At 33.5% G+C, this 18,061-nt stretch overlaps 3 protein-coding genes across 5 annotated transcripts; 2 read left to right on the top strand and 1 right to left on the bottom strand.

Annotated features, from left to right (window-relative positions):
* Positions 1 to 128: 128 nt before the first annotated feature.
* On the top strand, positions 129 to 2,721 carry LOC124452805 (proline hydroxylase buaE-like). 2 transcript variants are annotated; one of them, XM_047003422.1, is made up of 6 exons: positions 129 to 316; positions 604 to 728; positions 986 to 1,175; positions 1,329 to 1,508; positions 1,656 to 1,766; positions 2,202 to 2,721. In XM_047003422.1, the coding sequence occupies exons 1-6, from the start codon at positions 158 to 160 to the stop codon at positions 2,382 to 2,384; spliced, it is 948 nt and encodes a 315-aa protein (XP_046859378.1). In that variant the 5' UTR covers positions 129 to 157; the 3' UTR covers positions 2,385 to 2,721. The 2 variants fall into 2 exon arrangements, with proteins under 2 accessions (XP_046859378.1, XP_046859379.1); XM_047003423.1 differs by lacking the exon at positions 1,656 to 1,766.
* A 4,952-nt stretch (positions 2,722 to 7,673) lies between these two features.
* Positions 7,674 to 10,842, bottom strand: LOC124452849 (cytochrome c oxidase assembly protein COX18, mitochondrial-like). The gene is made up of 6 exons (XM_047003477.1): positions 10,633 to 10,842; positions 10,178 to 10,537; positions 9,334 to 9,481; positions 9,017 to 9,147; positions 8,481 to 8,588; positions 7,674 to 8,140 (listed from the first exon to the last, which is right to left on the bottom strand). Exons 1-6 carry the CDS (start codon positions 10,684 to 10,686, stop codon positions 7,937 to 7,939), a joined length of 1,005 nt encoding a protein of 334 aa, XP_046859433.1. The 5' UTR covers positions 10,687 to 10,842; the 3' UTR covers positions 7,674 to 7,936.
* Positions 10,843 to 11,008: 166 nt separating this feature from the next.
* LOC124452981 (glucose-6-phosphate exchanger SLC37A4-like) lies at positions 11,009 to 17,868 on the top strand. 2 transcript variants are annotated; one of them, XM_047003648.1, is made up of 6 exons: positions 11,009 to 11,515; positions 11,658 to 12,051; positions 12,301 to 12,386; positions 12,471 to 12,584; positions 12,662 to 12,800; positions 17,290 to 17,868. In XM_047003648.1, the coding sequence occupies exons 1-6, from the start codon at positions 11,090 to 11,092 to the stop codon at positions 17,451 to 17,453; spliced, it is 1,323 nt and encodes a 440-aa protein (XP_046859604.1). In that variant the 5' UTR covers positions 11,009 to 11,089; the 3' UTR covers positions 17,454 to 17,868. The 2 variants fall into 2 exon arrangements, with proteins under 2 accessions (XP_046859604.1, XP_046859605.1); XM_047003649.1 differs by lacking the exon at positions 17,290 to 17,868 and adding an exon at positions 13,471 to 14,073.
* Positions 17,869 to 18,061: the final 193 nt, after the last annotated feature.

The raw sequence follows: 18,061 nt of genomic DNA, 5'->3' as shown, positions 1-18,061 counted from the left end.
TGAAACACTGTGACAAATTAAAGTAATAACGAAGATTACGATTGGTTGGTTCTGGGCCTTTGGTAGTAACATGAGCCGAATAAACTCGATAACAAAAGACAAAAGGTTATTAAACTGTTTATATTTTAATGAGTTTACAATATCAGCTCGTTTTAAAATGGCGGAGATCGCCGTGGTAGATTTTGCTTGTTTACAATCTCGAAGAATAGATGAATGTGAAAGCTTAGAAGTTAATAATTTAGTTGATCAAGTTTATCAGGCTTTTACAACAGTGGGTTTTTTGTACATAAAGAACCATGGCATTCCTAACGACAAGGTAAAAATTATGGTTTTTTTACATCTTTATGTGCATAATTTATCAACGCAATACTAGTTTCATGCTGTGATTTACACATGGCAATAATGAAATATAGTATCACAGTAGAAGGTGTTTATTTTATAGAGTTTATTATACTTGTTTTGTGTCATGACTGAGTGTTTACTCCTTTGTAAACCCTCTCTCAAGCTACATTTTTATAATTTAAACATTTTAAATTAGACACGTTTATATTCATTCACCTTTACTTCATTCATATGAAGAAGATACAAACTCCATTCTTTCAGGTATTACATTTATTCAATGTGGCTAAGAGGTTCTTTCTTTTACCTTCGAAAGAAAAGGAAAAGTTTTCGGCGGTGTTAACTAAAGATAACAATTATCATGGATGGCTAGCGCCAGGAAGACAAATGTAAGTAAAAGCTTTGTTTAGACGCTGATTGCAAAAAGCAAGTTGTTCCTCGGTCCTTGCAAGCTATCTTCAATTTTTTAAATGAGGAAACAGTGACGCCTTTTCTTTGAGATTATGAAAACGTTTTTCAAAATCCTCGACATTGTTAATTGCTCGAAAATAATTTGAAAAGCAATAAAAAATAAAAGTGTATACATTCATTCATTATAATCACATGTTTTATGAAACTCTTATGCTGAATATTTTCTTTCATCAAGTGTTGATCCAAATGAACTATATGAATTAAAGGAAGCTTACCATATAGTGGAACCTTATAATGAGAACGTTTCTTGGCCTATGGATGGTTCTGGTGGAGAATTTCAAGAAATTGTAAAAGATTTTTACGAAAGATGTGAAAACTTATCTCACGCCATACTACAGCTGATTTCTTATGGTTTAAACATTCAGGTATTCCTCTAAAATGCATGTGGATTGTAAATTGATAGGCAATAAAAGAAGTCTTATATTGTGGTAGAAAAATGTTGAAAATAGCTTACTAATGGCAAGAATGGCTTTTCAAAGTTTTTTTCTTTTTCGTTTACGGTTTTTTTTTACTTTTAGGACAAGAATTTTTTTACAAAAGCTCACGGAAAGTTAAGCGCAAGAACTAATAATACTTCAATGCGTCTACTATATTACCCATTCAACGATGACTTGAAATCTGGAGATGTACGGCTGGGATCACACACAGATTACGGAACAATAACATTGTTATTTCAGGATCAAGTGGGTGGATTAGAGGTAAAGTACATGCAGTCTTAAGCGTCATACTTTTGAATGTGATTTACTAGAAAAATCGCCACAAGCTTAAGTATACAGCATAGATTTAACATATTCAATATAGCCAAAACCGTAGTTTAGTACTGACCAACTATCTCACTAAATAAGGTTTACAGCCAAAACAATGGATTTGTTTCTGCAAAACCCATTGAAGGAGCAGTATTGGTAAATATTGGTGATCTTCTTCAACGATGGACCAATGATAAACTCATGTCTACAGTACGTGTTTAGCGAATTTTTTTAGAGCTTATGATTTTAAAAGTTCAATGCAAATTTGATGTGATCACAGCACATGGCATTGTTTGACAAGCCACTATTGATGAAAACTATGAAGCAATTCATAATGAAACCATATCACTCTATGATTTCCAGTGATACTGTATGGGCGACTAACTATAGGATCGCTACCTTCATATTTTCCTGTACATTTCATATTATCAGCAAATCAATTGAATTTTAGTTGCCCAGCTAAGTGATTTTATTGTGTATTACCTATACAGTAGCAGATTAAGGGAGGAACGGTGGAACTTGAACTTTTCGAGTTTACGTTAGTGAGAAAGGTTTAGCTGAGACAATTCATCACGGATGTGGGTATTTTAGCAAAACATTTTAACGTGATCACGATTAATTGAATATTGTTTACGAATTGTTTAGAAACACCGCGTTGTTGTTCCTGATGAAGAAATCAAGCGATTGTGTTCGAGACAGTCTATTGCGTTTTTTGTTTTCCCAGACAATTCAACTGTTATCAAATGCTTTGATGGGTCATCAAACTATGCTGAAGTCACAGCCAAGGACTATCTTAACAAAAAACTTAGCGAGACGCTTGTTTATTAAATAGCAACTATTAGACCATGGGCAAAGATCTATTTTTTAGTAATACACGTATATATACATTTAAACAATAATTAAAATACGAAAAAATTAATTGTTGAGCATACTTATGATGTACTCGCTATTTTATTTGTTGTTACTTCTGAGTTCTGAACGATGAAGTTCGTCTTGTTCATGGTCAAATGTGAGCAATTTTAAAATATACATTTTGTGTATTTTTCAGATGAATGAGACTTGTGGCGAGTCCACTGCATATAACGGGTTATTCACGTTTTGTAATCAGTCCACTGGATATCATTCAAGGAAATGAAATGTAATTACATGTATTTGTTGTCATTTAGTCAGTCGTAGTAAAGTTTGCTGTGGATTGTTGTACATAGTATAATTGTAATGTAGGTATATATGTGTTACATATGTTGCCATATTTCACCACGCAAGCGGGATGCGTTGTGAACTATCTCTCGCATTATGCATCTTTGTAAAAAACCGAAACCTCCATGTTACGCCAATTTCAGGCCGCTTTCCGCTGCGCTATTAGCGAATGCGCATCGTTATCTAACCCTGGTGATAGTATAGTGGCATGAAATAACAGATATGAACATCTACCTACGAACTATGTCGCACAAATATGCACAGGAATTTTCTTTTTAATTTTAGCATGCAATCCCACACGACCCAAACCCAAAGAAACCCTGCTTATTTTTAGGATCGTGTATCCTGGAGATAAAAAAATGAAAAACAGACATCGGACATTTGCAACATCTGACATGTAAACCGTTTAGGTTCTTTAACTTTGTAGATGATAATCTTACATTACACGACGGTTAGATAAAAGCTCTCGCCAATGTAAGATGTATCACCATTTATAGGCAAATGTTCTCATCGCAATAAGCACTGCACAATGCAGAAAACAGGAAAAAAAACACGGAAAAGAATCAAAAGAACAACTCATTTTGTTATATAAGTCAACCAATATTCAACACTCTTCCTTTTAGTGTTGATAACCTGTATTTAAACTAATACACCACAAACCTGAAACGTCGACTTTGGTGTTCATTTGTAGATTGACGCAATTTTGGCTCAACTGATTGACCCAAAATTAATTTGACAATATCCACGACAACCATAAAGTACATGTAAACCACATCAACCGTGGGTTGATCGATACGATGACTACGATTATGATCAGCATCATGTAGTATATGAATCATAATGCGCCACCGTCGTACTTTTTGTTTACTACAAAACAAATAAAAGAAGTATGATAACACGAAAAGTTTCAAATTGCACAAATATTTAGATATGATGCGAATATATCAATAATGTTATAAATTTTATTGAGAAAACATATAAATTCTGTGTTATTTTATACCATTCAGTGTTAAGTCGTTCTGCTCGTAATGTATCCAAAAACCAACTGTAAAGATTGGTCAACAAGAATACATACTCAATTACTCATAAATTACCTATGGTCGTCATAAGCAACGACCAAAAACTTTTCAAGATTTTTAGATTATTTAAATCGCAGTCTGAATTAAGTTAGTCAATAGCTTATGGAGATAAGGTAAATAATAAGAGAGAATTGAGTCATGTCAATCACGTTAAACAATGAAACCCATAATACGAAGGCAACATGTAAAAAAACTATGCCTGTCACAAGAAATCTTCAAACTTCATGCATGTACAGGAGTGTTACGCAATATATTCACTATTCATATATAAAGCTATAGAGCTCATGAAACCTTTGTCTTGCATCATTTCATCTTGCTTTTCTTCACAACATTGCCTTGTCATTTTTGTCTTGAGATTGTTTGTCATTTTTGTCTTCCATCATTTAATCTTCCTTTTCCTCATAGATTGCTTTGAGATCTTTGTCATGCATCCCTTTTTTTTGTTCAATACATAGCAGTCATCTTTGTCTTTAAATTTCTCGCTTTGCATTTTTCTTGATATTTTTCTACCTGATCTACATTGAGCTAACTGACAACTCTACGTATTCATGAGACTCGTAAAATAAAAAAAATGCTGCATTTGACAAGAATGGAAATTTCTGACTTGTCAAGAATGAATCATCATTCCATACAATGGAAGATAATGCATTTGCAATAGTCGAGGAAGTAGCTCAACAACCGAAGACTCTGCGCTGGCAAGAATTCTTGAAGTTCCTCGACAAAAAGGACGCTGTTTTAACTAGCACAATAAAGTGCCTCAACAATTATTGGTTTGCAGCCAACCTCCAGGGAATTGTCTAACAATTAGGCTCACCCACAACGGCTGGTGCTCACAATAGCACTAGTAAAATATTCCTTTGTATTTGACCACTAACATGGCAACCGTGACGTAACATGCCAACCACCTATAAAAGACGCTGCTATTGCAAGAATTGATGAAATGCCTTAACAACGAAGCACGCTGCGCTAGCAAGATTTAACGACGCACCTCAACACTTGATCACCTGCACTTGCAGGAATCGATGAAGTACCACAACAACAGAAGACGATGCCCTTGCAAGAATCGATGTGCTTCGACAACAGAAGACGCCACACTTGCATAAATAGATGAAGGGTTGCAACAATAGAAGGCGCTGCAATTGCAAGAATCGATGAAATGCCTCAACAACAAAAGACGCTGCACCTACAAGAATCGATCAAGCACCACAACAGCAGGAGACGATGCGCTTGCAGGAATCCGTAAAGTGCTTCAACGACCTAACAAAAGAAAACACCGCACTCGTAGGAATCGAAATATCACAGAAACAACGAAAGGCGCTGCTTTCTCAAATATGATAAAATGTCCCAAAGAGCTAAATGGGCTGTCCTCGCAAGGATTGGCGAGCTCTCCAAACAAACAAAGATGCTATGTTGTCAGTATAGGCTAATAAACGTTTCCTAAATCCCACTCTCATTATAGCTCTTTCAAAACTCTTGCTCATTCTATCCAATCGATTAAATATACTGCTTTGTTGAATTCTCTTGTTCTTGTCCAATAGTAATCTAGTAGCTCCTCTTCCAAATAATGGCTAACATTTGTGAGGCTTTTGTTAATTGTCACTGCTCTGGACGTCTTCAGACATTTTACATAATTTCTTGAACGTTTTGTTTCTTAGAGAACTTTTACAATACTTTTACTTACACTTGTTTTATTAATAAAAGAATAGTAGGCAACTGATGAAGTCTTCAAGTTGCTTTTGAATTGATAAATATGAAATTTACTTTTTATTACATAAATAGATTTCTTCTAACGAATGCTTCTGTTCATATTTTATAAATTTTAAAGAGGTCGTATAGACTTCCTCATTTGCTTTAATTTTTAAAATTGTATGGATTATATTTATAAAGATAGTCGTACCCTTAATTAGCAGATAAATGAAAACTTCAAACTGCCAGAAGCACAACATGCATGTAAGAAGTAGATTCTCAGTTCCAATGAATGTTTCTAGGACGTCTTATAGACTCCTTTGTTTCATTCAATGTCGTTTTCCGATAGATCGCATACAATAATTTTTTTCATTCATTGTTTAATCATTCTTATCCTTACTTAGCCTTAGCAGCTTTCTATTTTAAAATAGTGCTCATGTACTTGCAGCAAAATCTAATGACATTTTATGATAAAAATGTCAAGACAAACTTGTCCGTGCAAAGCTTTCAGAGAATAGCCAAAAAATATTTTGAATGTGTGCACAAGAAAATCCATAAAGATATTCTAAGTTTAACTGTCCCTTTCATTTGAGTATCCTGCCAATTCAAATGTAGAATTATATAATATAGCTAAATTTCCAGAAGCGATTTCATATAAAACAAACTAGGCAATCAATGAATATTTTAATGAATCATAATATCAAGTTTCCTACCTTAATTCTCTTTAGTCCTTTTCCAATACTTTCCATAACTTTTCTCAAAAATACCAATAATTTTTCAACAATAACTTTTCTAAACTGTACTTAAGTAGCGTAACTAACATTAATATCTTTCACTGGCGTTTGACTTTCTTTTCTTGTTGATTGAAATTGCTATCATTTCAACTTATTTAATTGAAAAACCTGTAGCTGTCACACTCTTCAAGGCTTACACTTTTGAGTTTATTTCAAGATGAAAGTTGTCAGTGCATGTACACCGAATTCGTCAAAGGATTTTTAGGTGTTTTCGGTTAAAAATTTGTTCTGGTTCGTTTTGAATAATTTGTTCCCAGTACTTTTCATTTTCACGCGGAACAAAACTGGCGCCAATTTAGTTGAAAGTCCAAGGTCGAACATGAACAACATTTTCATATTTTTTTCAAATATCTTCAAAGTTTTTGCTTAAAAATACACTTTTTACCGTCAAAAAGCAATCCAATGAATAACAAATACCCTTTTTACCCTTCAATTTGCCATACTGTAACGTTTTCACATAGAATTTGTACATATTTTTCCGAAAGATGTCGGTAGCGCAAGTTTGTTGTTGAAAATATATCGATTCACAAATGCTGGGTAAAGTAAAAATATTCAACAAAGTTTCACTTCAAAACATTCACAATACTAGCAGTAGGAAACACAGTGAAATAAAACCTGAATGAAAAAAATAAAACACGCAAACTTGTCGTTGTTATACTGACAAGGTCCTCTTGTGAAGCAAACACAACGGCGAAGACACGGAGTAAAAAGCCGAATTCCACAAAAATAATCGATGAAAGGCTTTACAAGTAAAACGATACGTAACTACACATCAAACAAGGCTTTTTCCATCGAATTTATCGACATTTGAAATACTCTTTAACTAGTGTAAAAATAACTTCACAAACCTTCCTTTCTCTTTCAACTCTTGGGGCATCTCAAGTGAATGAAGTGATTGACGTGTATTAAGATCATTTAGTGGAGTGATTTCATTGGCTGATTTCGATGAGATTCTCGCATTGTTACTAGTTACGTTCTGAGCTCTGATTGGCTAAAATATGAAATATTTTATTCCAGATTTGATCCCAGCTGAGAAGATGATATTCTGTGCTTTTTTTCCACATATTTGAAATGAAGATTGTTAAATAAAATTAACTTAAAAGCGTATTAATAGCTTTTCGACCATTTGACAATTGTACTTTGTGTTGCATGACCATTATATACACGAGGAATATGTATAGTACATCAGCACGCTGAAAGTGTGATAATACACAAAATGTTTTGTACATTGCTCCTCTATACATAGGAGCGCACAATAAACCTTACCAGACATAAAAAAGTTTTCGATATAAAATATAGTTATTTTTATATAATACTACTGTAACTAAATCTTTTATAATAAAATAGAAACTTTGTCGTGGTGACATATCTAAAAAATTGTATTAAAAATTGCCAATACCACGGGAATGGTGAAAAATAATAACCAAATAGTCCTTAAAGGAATTGTTTAAAACCAAAACACTAACCCAATAAGCTGGATTTCATTATAATTGCAACATGGCGAATATTCTAGGAAAGTTCAGTTAAGTGAAAAAACAAAATCCACTATGATAATATGATATACGAACTGTGAAACTTATTCGAGCTTTTACTTCAATTTGAAAGAATTGTGTGATTTTTAATGTCATTTCATTCCCATATAATCCTTCTGAATTTTTAAGAATTTTGCAGTACGTTCAGCTACAATAGAACATATGTCTCTGAAAGGAGTTGCACTCTCTGAAGGAGTTTTGGAAATTTTGAAGAGACGACGAACACGAGGTAATTTAAGACATATATTTTGAAGGAGGCCATACGACGCCGAAATGCACCAATACAAAGACATTGCCTAGAACATACATCCAAATGTTAACACTGTATTTGATGGTAATAAGTATCTTCAATGAGTGTTGCTGCAGTGGAAACAGTTGCAAAGGCAGTATTTTATTTAGGGGAGAACACCACTAATATGTCACATACCTATGTATATTACGCATTGTTGTATGTCACTGACATTATTAATAACATACATTAAAAACTTTAGTACGGGAAGTATTGGAGTGAAGTTGCCCCACCACCACCTGCCGGCGCATTTGAATGGGAAAAAATCTCTTATATAAGTAGGAATAAATACAGTATTAAATACAGTATTTAATACGTACTTAAAAACAATATGAATTTAAACTTACTGCTGGCATTTTTAAAGCAACAGCAATCATAAGAAGAGATAACAATCGAAAGACCATCAGTAAAGTCCGCTGTCTCAGTGTTGTCTCTTTTTTCTTCAGTGTGTGAAGCTAAATAAATATTGACTTGGTTTGTTCAGCAATTTTTCTTCACTTGGAGCACAATACCATATTATAAAAACATAATGGCTATATTAGCTGGACATTTTGTAAATGAATTTCACTCTGTCTACAGATTTTGCATGAACATTCAGTCTATCTAATAGACATCGTACAGATACATCTTATCATACAAAGGTAGATAGATATTTGGCCCCAGATATTTTTCCTGGATCATTTAAGTGCTCTACTTAGAGTGTTTTATCAGCAAGACTTCCAGTATTTATCAAATACAGGCATCTTTAAGATTTACAAACTTTTATACAAAATTTGAAAGAGTCTTAAATCAAGACGTTAAACACACGCAATAAACACTTTGTTGAATGGATTTGAGAATTATTTAGTTGATAAACAAAACCAAATACAATTTAATAAATCACCTCAGTATTAAGAAGATTTGCAACACCCAACATAACAGGAAGTACTCCTGTGGAATCAGGCACTGTAAGATCTTTAAACCAAAGGGTTCCTTCATTAGCCATGTCTGAATAACAAGGTTGTTGAGTATGAACTACAATAAAATGTTTGCTTATGAATATGACTGTTGACTAAATAAGCATGATTAAATGTTTACAAATTCAATGAAAAGTCAAAGTACTAAATATGTATTAATTGCCTTAATCATATTATCATGTGAATGGAACTTCTTTCACCTTCGAGAATTTAAACATTGATAATTATTTCACAAACATCATACCTTTGGAGTTCCATGAAAATGCTCCACTTATATTTCGCAAAGCCAAAGACAATATAATCCATAAAGGTATCTGCACCCAAGGTAAAATATAGATCCTTATAGGATTACATCCATTTGTCTTGTACAAATCATACTTATATTTTCGAAGCTACCAAAGCAAAAATACAATGAAATTAATTTCCTCCACTACAAATGTTAGTTACTTGTTATTGAGAAAATTGTTTGCATTCATATTTGAGCCTGTAAATCATTGTTCCCAATCTAATAACAATTGATTGAGGACCATATTCATCATGGCTATTTTTTCATTTTTAAAAGAAATCAGAGTGGCATAGGAGAATATACAAATATGCCCCCAATTAATGTTGCCCTCCAATTAATGCTAGAGTGATGCTAAAGTTATGAACCAAATATATTCTATTGAAACTAGATATTTTGCTGAAGCATATAATGAATGAACAGTATTTAACCATTTAGTTTTCATACTATGGAAATATATGTGATTTCTAGTTCACACATTTACTATTTTACAAAAAATGCTCATTGGTCTAGAGCTGAATCAAACAAAATGAGAACTTGAAAATTAATCATTAATACATGTATAAGAAAAATAAAAAAACACTCTGTTTTGCAGAACTGTTTTGCAAATTTATCTGTTTTGCAGAACTGTCAGTTAAAAAAACCCAGTTTTTCTTCAGAATTTACAGCCCTGCTTTACTCCAAAGAATTTCCTTTATTAACCATGGTAGAATGCAAATTTTTACACTTGAAGAAATTTGATTCCTGCAAGCCATGACTTTTTGAGCACTTTATGCCATATAGGTACAAAGTTTTGTAGTCATACCTGTTTTTTAAAAAGTTTGTTGGCTTGCTGAGAAGGTAATCCTTTCCTTCTACACTCTATAGTAACACGATGTTTTAGTGCCTCAGAAAGTTCTTTAAGTGTTGGCTGTAGCAATTCTATTTTAGCAACAAGCTTATTCTGATATACTCCTAAAGGTAGGGTAACAAGACTTCGTAAGCCTACACAAGATAACACAATAGTAGACCACCATGGTAAATGTGTATAAATATGAATGGTCTCCAAAACATTTTGAGCAATTTCAATAGGAATATATTCAGCAGTTGTCGAAGGATCTGTACTTTTTGAAAAGTGACGTTGGACGGAAGATGGCGACATAAAAGGGCTAGGTTTGAATAAATTCTGAAATGATTAAGATAAAACTTTAAGAAATGGAAACTGAATAATAATATTATAACTTCTTCGTACAGTTTTGTCATTAATTATGCTTTACTCACTTTCAAATCATCACCAAACATAAAAAAACGTTTAAGATGTCTTACTCTAGACATATTTATGGATTATATGGATGATTCTATTTAAAATTTTAGACTCATTTCAAATCTTCTTTTCACCATCAAGTTACACTTATATGAAAATTAGTCAAACAAATGCAATTCATGATTGGAGGCTCACAAAATATGTGCATCGCTTTCGCTTGAGTGTTACATTTTACGTTTTAAAACATAACAAGAAAATGATTTAAAGTCTAAACATCAAGTCCAAAAGTTTCGAAATATAATATGAAAATATATAAATATGCGAAGAAACCAAGATTTTTAAAGTTCTTAAATTCTAAAAATTCAGATAAATGCGCCTGCAGGCCAACTGCACGTGGTTGACAGTCTAGTTGGCTTGGAAGACTCTCATGACTATGATTTATAAGTCATAATCAGCCCAAGTACAGTTGATGTTATGAATAAAAATCGTACAATGAGCATGCAGGAAAAAGAAAAATACACAAAAATCAAATATACCTTATATCTGACAATTCTTATAGGCTATTCTCTCTACTATTACAACAGGAAGTCAGCAAGCTCTTTGATACCTGTTTTGTTACAATCAAAAATTTTGGATGCCAGTGGTGTAGGTTTAGTAAGTAGTGCTTTTTCATTGAGCTATTGTCTAAGCAAGTTTGGTTCTGCACTGCTTTCTGACAAGTCCAATCCTAGACCTTTGTTTGTCTTTGGTTTGGTTGCCACAGGCCTATGCAACATTACTTTTACATGTTTTGATGGTGTTGTTTCATTGGCTGCTATTTGGTTTCTCAACGGTTTGATTCAAGGTATTGGTTGGCCACAATGTGCAAAACTTTTGAAAGTATGGTTTCGTCCTGATGAGGTATGTTCATATTTGTAGTTAGTGCATAAATTGTGTTATAAAGAATGTGTATACTTAGATAATTATACTATGTTTTTTTGATATCTATACTAAATAGAGATTGTAGACAGTTCTCTCTTTATATTTATACGACATAATGTAGATTGGCACTTATTGGAGTTTATTGACAGTGGGATGTAACTTTATTGGTGCCTTTTGCCCGCTGATATCTCTATATATAACATCATGGTATCCTTGGCAATATTCCATGATATTACCTGGACTTGTGGCCATTACCAGTGCACCTTTGGTATTCCGTTTCATTTTTAATTCACCAGAGGAAGCTGGATTACACTCTTTCACTGTTCAAGGTTCATCAAATGAAGTGAATAACAGCTTTGACAGTATTTGGCTGAAAATTGTGCTTAAGTTATGTTCAAGTCCATTTTTATGGGTGCTCATACACGGGAACTTTCTTACGGCTATTTTAAGAAGTGGAATTAATGAATGGATTCAAGTTTATCTCATTCATGATAAGAAACATTTGAAGTCAACTGGTTAGTAAATGAAAGCTAGCTAGTTCTCAGAATTAAAAATTATTTCAGAATGAGATCTTTATATCTGTAGCAATGGTAATTTGATATATGTTAGATTTCCCACAAATCTGCTTATGACATACTTTTAGACATTCATTGTCATGTGACTTTGGATCTTGAGGATTAATGCATGCCAGAATTCTCAATTTAAGATAATGTGATTACATACACAACTGGTTACATTTTAAGTTTTATTTTGATGTATTGCAGCTAGTGTTGCTCTCACATTGTTTGAAGTTGGTGGGATTTTTGGAAGTCTTTTTTCTGGAGTTATTACGGACAAATGGATGCAAAAAGTATTAATTTTGTAAATGATTTTATGTTAATGTTCTTAAACTACAGAATATTTTTTTTATTCATTTTCTCTCTGTTGTGTTCAGCGTAATCCACATCATCACCATAGTCCGCGAATGGTTGCGTTTGTTTGGCTATTTTTTATGCTTCTTGTTTGTCTGCATTTATTGACGAATTTCGTTGATTCACAATCATCAACGGTAAATCAATTTATTTATTGTTTAACTTGGCATTCACACATGCATTTGATCTGAGAACTCATTTCACTTGTGTTTAGATATTTATTGCATTCCTTTTATTTGGTTGTGGAATGGCTTTATCTGGCTCTAACTCTCTTTACGGTTTATTGGCAGTAGAAAATTCACCGCAAAACTTTTCGGGAACGACAAATGCCTTTGTATCTCTTGGATCAAGTGGTAAGAGCAATCAATAAAATATTTAGAACTGTATATTCCCCCTGTTAATCTACCTTTAGACGCAAGTGTTAAAAATACGAGATAAAATTACAAAATTTGGACAATCAAATGGTCGGACGATGTTTTGTTTGTGTAGAATAGTGGCAATAAAATGGTTAGGAGATACATTTGAGTTTTGGGGCATTTGTAAATCTGATTCTAGTTATTCAGAGCGATTATCTATAAAGGCATAAGGCATAACACTAAATATTAACAATTTGGGGTTAGAAAAAAGCGTAACGATCGAAGGAAAGGTTGAATACTAGCATGTTGTCGCGCTAATGACTTTTTTTAAGGATTATTACGGGCCTTTACGGCGTGACTTATGCATATCCAGGGCAGATTCCAGCTGCATAAAGCCCAAAAAAGCAAGCCATACAAATTTTAAACTGTTATTTTTATTACATAATGGTTTCGCTGTCTTATAATCACTAAATCACTACTATTATTACTGATGGATGAATCTCCCTAAAACTGGCTTTTTAGATTCATTTACATATTATATACGTAAAAATAAAATTTTAAACTATAGCTATAAATTTAAATGTTTTAAATTACGATAAACTGATAAGGCTAAGTGATATCATAAAACATTGTCTTATGAATATTTGTTATCTAATTGTATTCAAAGGCAGTCATGAATCTCATCTGGAGTCTCAAGATACATCGAATCATAAATATTATAAAAATAACAGTTAAAATTGATGCAGCTAAAATCGGATCTGGATATTCTTTGGTAGAGTGGTTTCTTACAACGAAATGCCTACTACATGCTTTTACGTAATAAATTGGACGTCTGTCTCTATGCAATCATTTGAATCTGAAAAGTGTCCTGTTAAATCGCAAAATTGCTCGAGAAGAGAAGTTCCTTTCTAGATTGAATCATGAAAATATTGTAAGGTAAAAAGAAATTTACTATCCAAAATGAATCAAAATTTTGTAACATAAGAGTTGAAAGCGAGGTTCAGGATGATACAAATTGCTTGGCTTGTTAAATGTTATCTTTGTAAAAAAAGTACTATAAACTATTATAAAAAAGTACATAATCCCTTTTATTCATGAAACCCATGGATGTTTTTGTTTATAATGAGAGAGTTAAATTGTATAACGAGGCTCTCGTTCATCACGAGAGAATTATGAGAAAGTTACATTGTAAAAGGTAACATATAAAAAACGTATAAATATGTTTAGAGTTGCTTTAAGTTATAAATCAAAGAGGCAGAAGTTTTTTGAATCTTTGTACCATCATTGGATGTTCTAGCTTCTTCTATGAGATAAACAAAAAGATAAAATTCAAAAGCAAAAAACCCCGTTTTCGGGCCATGCTTCCCGATACCTTCTTAACCCTGGAGGGCCCAAGGGGTCATATATGACCCCACGATTTTCATGGGCCGATTTGAACCTATGCGTTTACACACAATAAATATTGACCCTATTGGGCCAAAGTCCCATATATGACCCCTTATTCGTGTTGGTCTGGTAGCTATTGCATATGCTATGTCAGCAGAATATTTTCACAAAGATGGCGTCCTTTGCCCATGAGTGTGTTGATGTTTGTTGGTGAATTTCAAGGCTCCATCATGCTTTTATAGGGACTTTGTGAGAAAATCACTGCACACTGATAAATATTTAGCTCTTCCTTTATCTTTCAGTAGTTTTTGTGCAGTATTGTTGCTTTCTTCATGAAATAAATTCAATTTGAAATATACGGGTCATATATGACCCACTGGGCTTTACGTCAGGTGAGCCTCTTATTGCCTTGTTGATATATAAGCAGTTTATATTGAGCGTATGAACTATATTGTAGACGTTTTGTCTTGTTTGTTAAATACAAATTTCTTATTTGTATATATGAATTCATTTTGTAAATTTTCAGTGTTTAAATCTTTTCCTCTACATTGTATTAGTCAATCATGTCCACAAAGAACAATGATTACACAACCAACGATGTTCTCGCAATTCTTGATGGTGACAAAGCGATTTCAGTGAGGGTGGTTATACTGATTGGTCTGAAGATGATAGTATGTCTTGTGGGGACAAATCATGGAGCTTGGCTGAGGCTGGTTTTCAGAATGAACCAGTATTGAGTGGCAACGAAGATGATGGTTGCAATTGCAATGGTGAAGATCGAGGTTTATAATAGTGCTGAGGACATACCCTTGACTGCCAGATTAGTCAACAACAAGAATCAGTGTCCAGTATATATGGAAAAAGAAAACATTCGAGCCACAGAGTGACAAATTTCAAGGAAAAACTGTGGCCACAGATCCTATTGGTTTGTCTGAAACGCCATTACAGTATTTCAAGCGATTCATTACTGACAAAATGTTAGAGCATATTGTGAGCATAACGATATAGCACACTGAAACATGGAAGATGTGCCAATGCATCTTTGAAAGAAATGGAGCAGTTATTAGGTATGTATTTCAAAATGGGTCTTGCTGAAATGCCATCTTACAAAATGTATTGGGAAAATGGAACTAGATACCCAGCAGTTGCTGATATTATGAGCAGGAACAGGTTCAAGCTGCTTTTAGGTACAATTCATTTTGTGGATAATGAAATTGTTACTGATGACGAGAAGAAAAACAATTTTTGGAAAGTTCAACCATTCTTGAAATGTTTCATGCAATGCCTTCAAGTCATTCAATTCAGCATCAGTCAATTGATGAAATGATGATTCCATACAAAGGCAAGTTTGGCAACATTCGTCAGTATGTAAAGGCAAACCCCATCCATGGGGATTCAAGGTTTGGTGTAGGTGCTCAAGTGGCTTGCTACATGACTTTGAAGTTTACCAATTTGAAATTGTTATAAGGTATATCATGTAAAATAGTTTTGCCATGTTCAAATCTTTTAAATTACCCATTTATATATTTTACCAGACACATACAGTTTTATCATAGTTTTTTATAAACGATTACAATTTTAATATACAGTCATTATTTTGTTGTTAGTGTATTGTATTACTTAACGAAGGCCCAATGGGTCACATATGACAATTGTTTGGATTGCAAAATTCTTAAAAGACCTCTGTTATGTTTAACCGGCCCATAGTAAGTGTTCTTGACTGATAAAAAATTTTTTTCTCACGTAAGCAAATTTTGGGCCCTCCAGGGTTAAGCGTAAGGCACTAGAACGCCGCATGTTAACGTTTCGGTAGGAGATTTCGGCCCCTCCACGCTATCCTACTTGGGAGATGCAATAGCAAGCTTCCGCCCATCAGACCCCGAGATCACCTGCGATAGGCTTTGCTCGGGAGAGTGCGGTCGCGACCCGAAACGTCTGGACCCCTAAGCCACTGCAAACATATCGCACCCAGCTTCCTCTGCTAGTTATCCTAGTATTGGCTTTATATATATATATACAAAAATTCAAAGGCTAACGAAAGTTGTGGGATTATTAAAGTCCTACTGCGCATGCTCAGATGATTTCTTTGATAAATTGCAACTAAGAGAGCTAATTGCCACAAATGCAGTGCAAGTACATATAGTTAGTCGTTGCCATGACTATAAACACTTAGTTGAGTGGACTGCGCATGCTCTAGCGCATGCGCAGATGATTTCTCTAATAAATTGTTACTAAACATGCTATTTACTTCAAAATCGATGCAATTGGTCGTTGCCATGACCATGAACTTGTGCAGCTAATCAATTCTACTGCGCATGCTCAAGCAGACTGCACATGCGCAGATGATTTATCTTGAAATTTGTGACTGAGTGAGCTAATTATTCCAAAATTTATACTAGTACATACAGTTGGTCAATCTTAATCAATTTGTGACCGAGAATTGAAATTAGTGCTTGTTGTCTGCTCTTTTTCTAAAGCTTTTTTTGACAAATGCATGTCTAACTTGTCAACACTTTGTTACGGCACTCGTAATATCCGCGACAACGTTAGAAATGTTTTTATTTTCCTCTACAACTTTGTATCTGCATATGTATTGCATGTCATATCCAAGCTTTCCTTTGATTTGACGGAAAATGGTTTTTATTCACTCTTGCACCTTCTGCCTTTATAATTAGTCGTGTTGAGTTTCTAAAATAAGATTTACAAATGCCTCAAGAGCATCTTCTTTCTAGTTTATTGCCACTCTTCTACAAATACAATACTATGTCCGACCATTTGATTATCCGAATTTTGTAATTTGATCACGTTTTTTGACACGTGTGTTTCCCGTTGGAAAGGTGGATTATGACGATTATGTATTTTTATTCCAATTAACCTGTTTCTAAACTTGATTTCTTATCTTCCATAGTGTATACAATCTTTTTCAAGACTAATTTTTATTTCCAACACCAGCACGTAAATACCCCCAATGTCCTATTTATTGTCTGAAGATGAAACTCGAGTCTTTGTATCCTTCAGTACAGCTCACTGGCTGAATAGATTCCTTTGATGAAAGCTTACCCATTCGCATGTACTACTACAATTTTATAATTTTCTCTAGTTGGTGGAGTGTTAGCTGGTTATCCTTTGGCTGCTGTAGGTAAACTTTACGGCTGGCACAAAATATTTTTCTTGCTACAAATTATAACTGTTGTAAATCTTTGTGTCCATTTCTTTGCCAAAGCTTTAAATGTTAACATGGTCGACTTGCGAAAGATTTATTAGTCTTACTGCTGCTTAAAAATACATTATTATCTTTATGAAGCTTTATAAATTAAAAACAGGTCTTAATGAATATGTAGGAAAATGCAACGGTTTTGAAGTAAAACTGTTGATTGAGAGCATATTACAACAATTTATAACTATACATTATACAATGTACCAAACATATTTCAATGTTTTGAATACCCTATATATTTCAAAATATTGTTTTGTTTTTTTATTGAATTTTTGAAGATCAGTTGAAGATTTTTGAACGATTAAAAATGATATGTCGGTATGCAGGTCTAACACGTTTAAATACGCTTGTAGTTTTAGATGACGCACTCTGTGGCTAACTTTTCAACAGGTCATTTTGCTTAACTACGTATTTAAGTTTTATTTAAAAATAGTTAGAAAAATATATAGCGATTTTTCCAAACGGTTTGTGTGTGTCTCGTTTATTGCATAATAATTCGTTATTGTTGGTTGCTATTTTGTCGTTTAACTTTTCTTACTGGTTATTTTGTCTAGATATATACTAACATTATAGCCAAGCACACATTTCGATTCAATGCAGTAGATTTGCATCTTGAGTGACAGTTACAGGAAAAATTCAATTTGCCAAACACGTC

Source organism: Xenia sp. Carnegie-2017, unplaced genomic scaffold (genome assembly GCF_021976095.1).
Source record: "Xenia sp. Carnegie-2017 unplaced genomic scaffold, XeniaSp_v1 HiC_scaffold_25, whole genome shotgun sequence".
Lineage (NCBI taxonomy): Eukaryota > Metazoa > Cnidaria > Anthozoa > Malacalcyonacea > Xeniidae > Xenia > Xenia sp. Carnegie-2017.
Note: the sequence above shows the minus strand (reverse complement) of the source record. Positions and strands in the feature narration are given on the sequence as shown.

What these genes read in the sequence shown, in the direction of transcription:
- LOC124452805 (XM_047003422.1), top strand. Translation starts at nt 158, where the DNA reads ATGGCGGAGATCGCCGTGGTAGATTTTGCTTGTTTACAATCTCGAAGA. An exon ending in ATCAAGTGGGTGGATTAGAG is followed by an intron (nt 1,509 to 1,655) that starts GTAAAGTACATG and finishes TCACTAAATAAG; the next exon opens with GTTTACAGCCAAAACAATGG. An exon ending in ATGATAAACTCATGTCTACA is followed by an intron (nt 1,767 to 2,201) that starts GTACGTGTTTAG and finishes CGAATTGTTTAG; the next exon opens with AAACACCGCGTTGTTGTTCC.
- LOC124452849 (XM_047003477.1), bottom strand. Translation starts at nt 10,686, where the DNA reads ATGTCTAGAGTAAGACATCTTAAACGTTTTTTTATGTTTGGTGATGAT. An exon ending in ACAAACTTTTTAAAAAACAG is followed by an intron (nt 9,482 to 10,177) that starts GTATGACTACAA and finishes TTGCTTTGGTAG; the next exon opens with CTTCGAAAATATAAGTATGA. An exon ending in CAAATCTTCTTAATACTGAG is followed by an intron (nt 8,589 to 9,016) that starts GTGATTTATTAA and finishes ATATTTATTTAG; the next exon opens with CTTCACACACTGAAGAAAAA.
- LOC124452981 (XM_047003648.1), top strand. Translation starts at nt 11,090, where the DNA reads ATGAATAAAAATCGTACAATGAGCATGCAGGAAAAAGAAAAATACACA. An exon ending in CGGACAAATGGATGCAAAAA is followed by an intron (nt 12,387 to 12,470) that starts GTATTAATTTTG and finishes TGTTGTGTTCAG; the next exon opens with CGTAATCCACATCATCACCA. An exon ending in TTGATTCACAATCATCAACG is followed by an intron (nt 12,585 to 12,661) that starts GTAAATCAATTT and finishes ACTTGTGTTTAG; the next exon opens with ATATTTATTGCATTCCTTTT.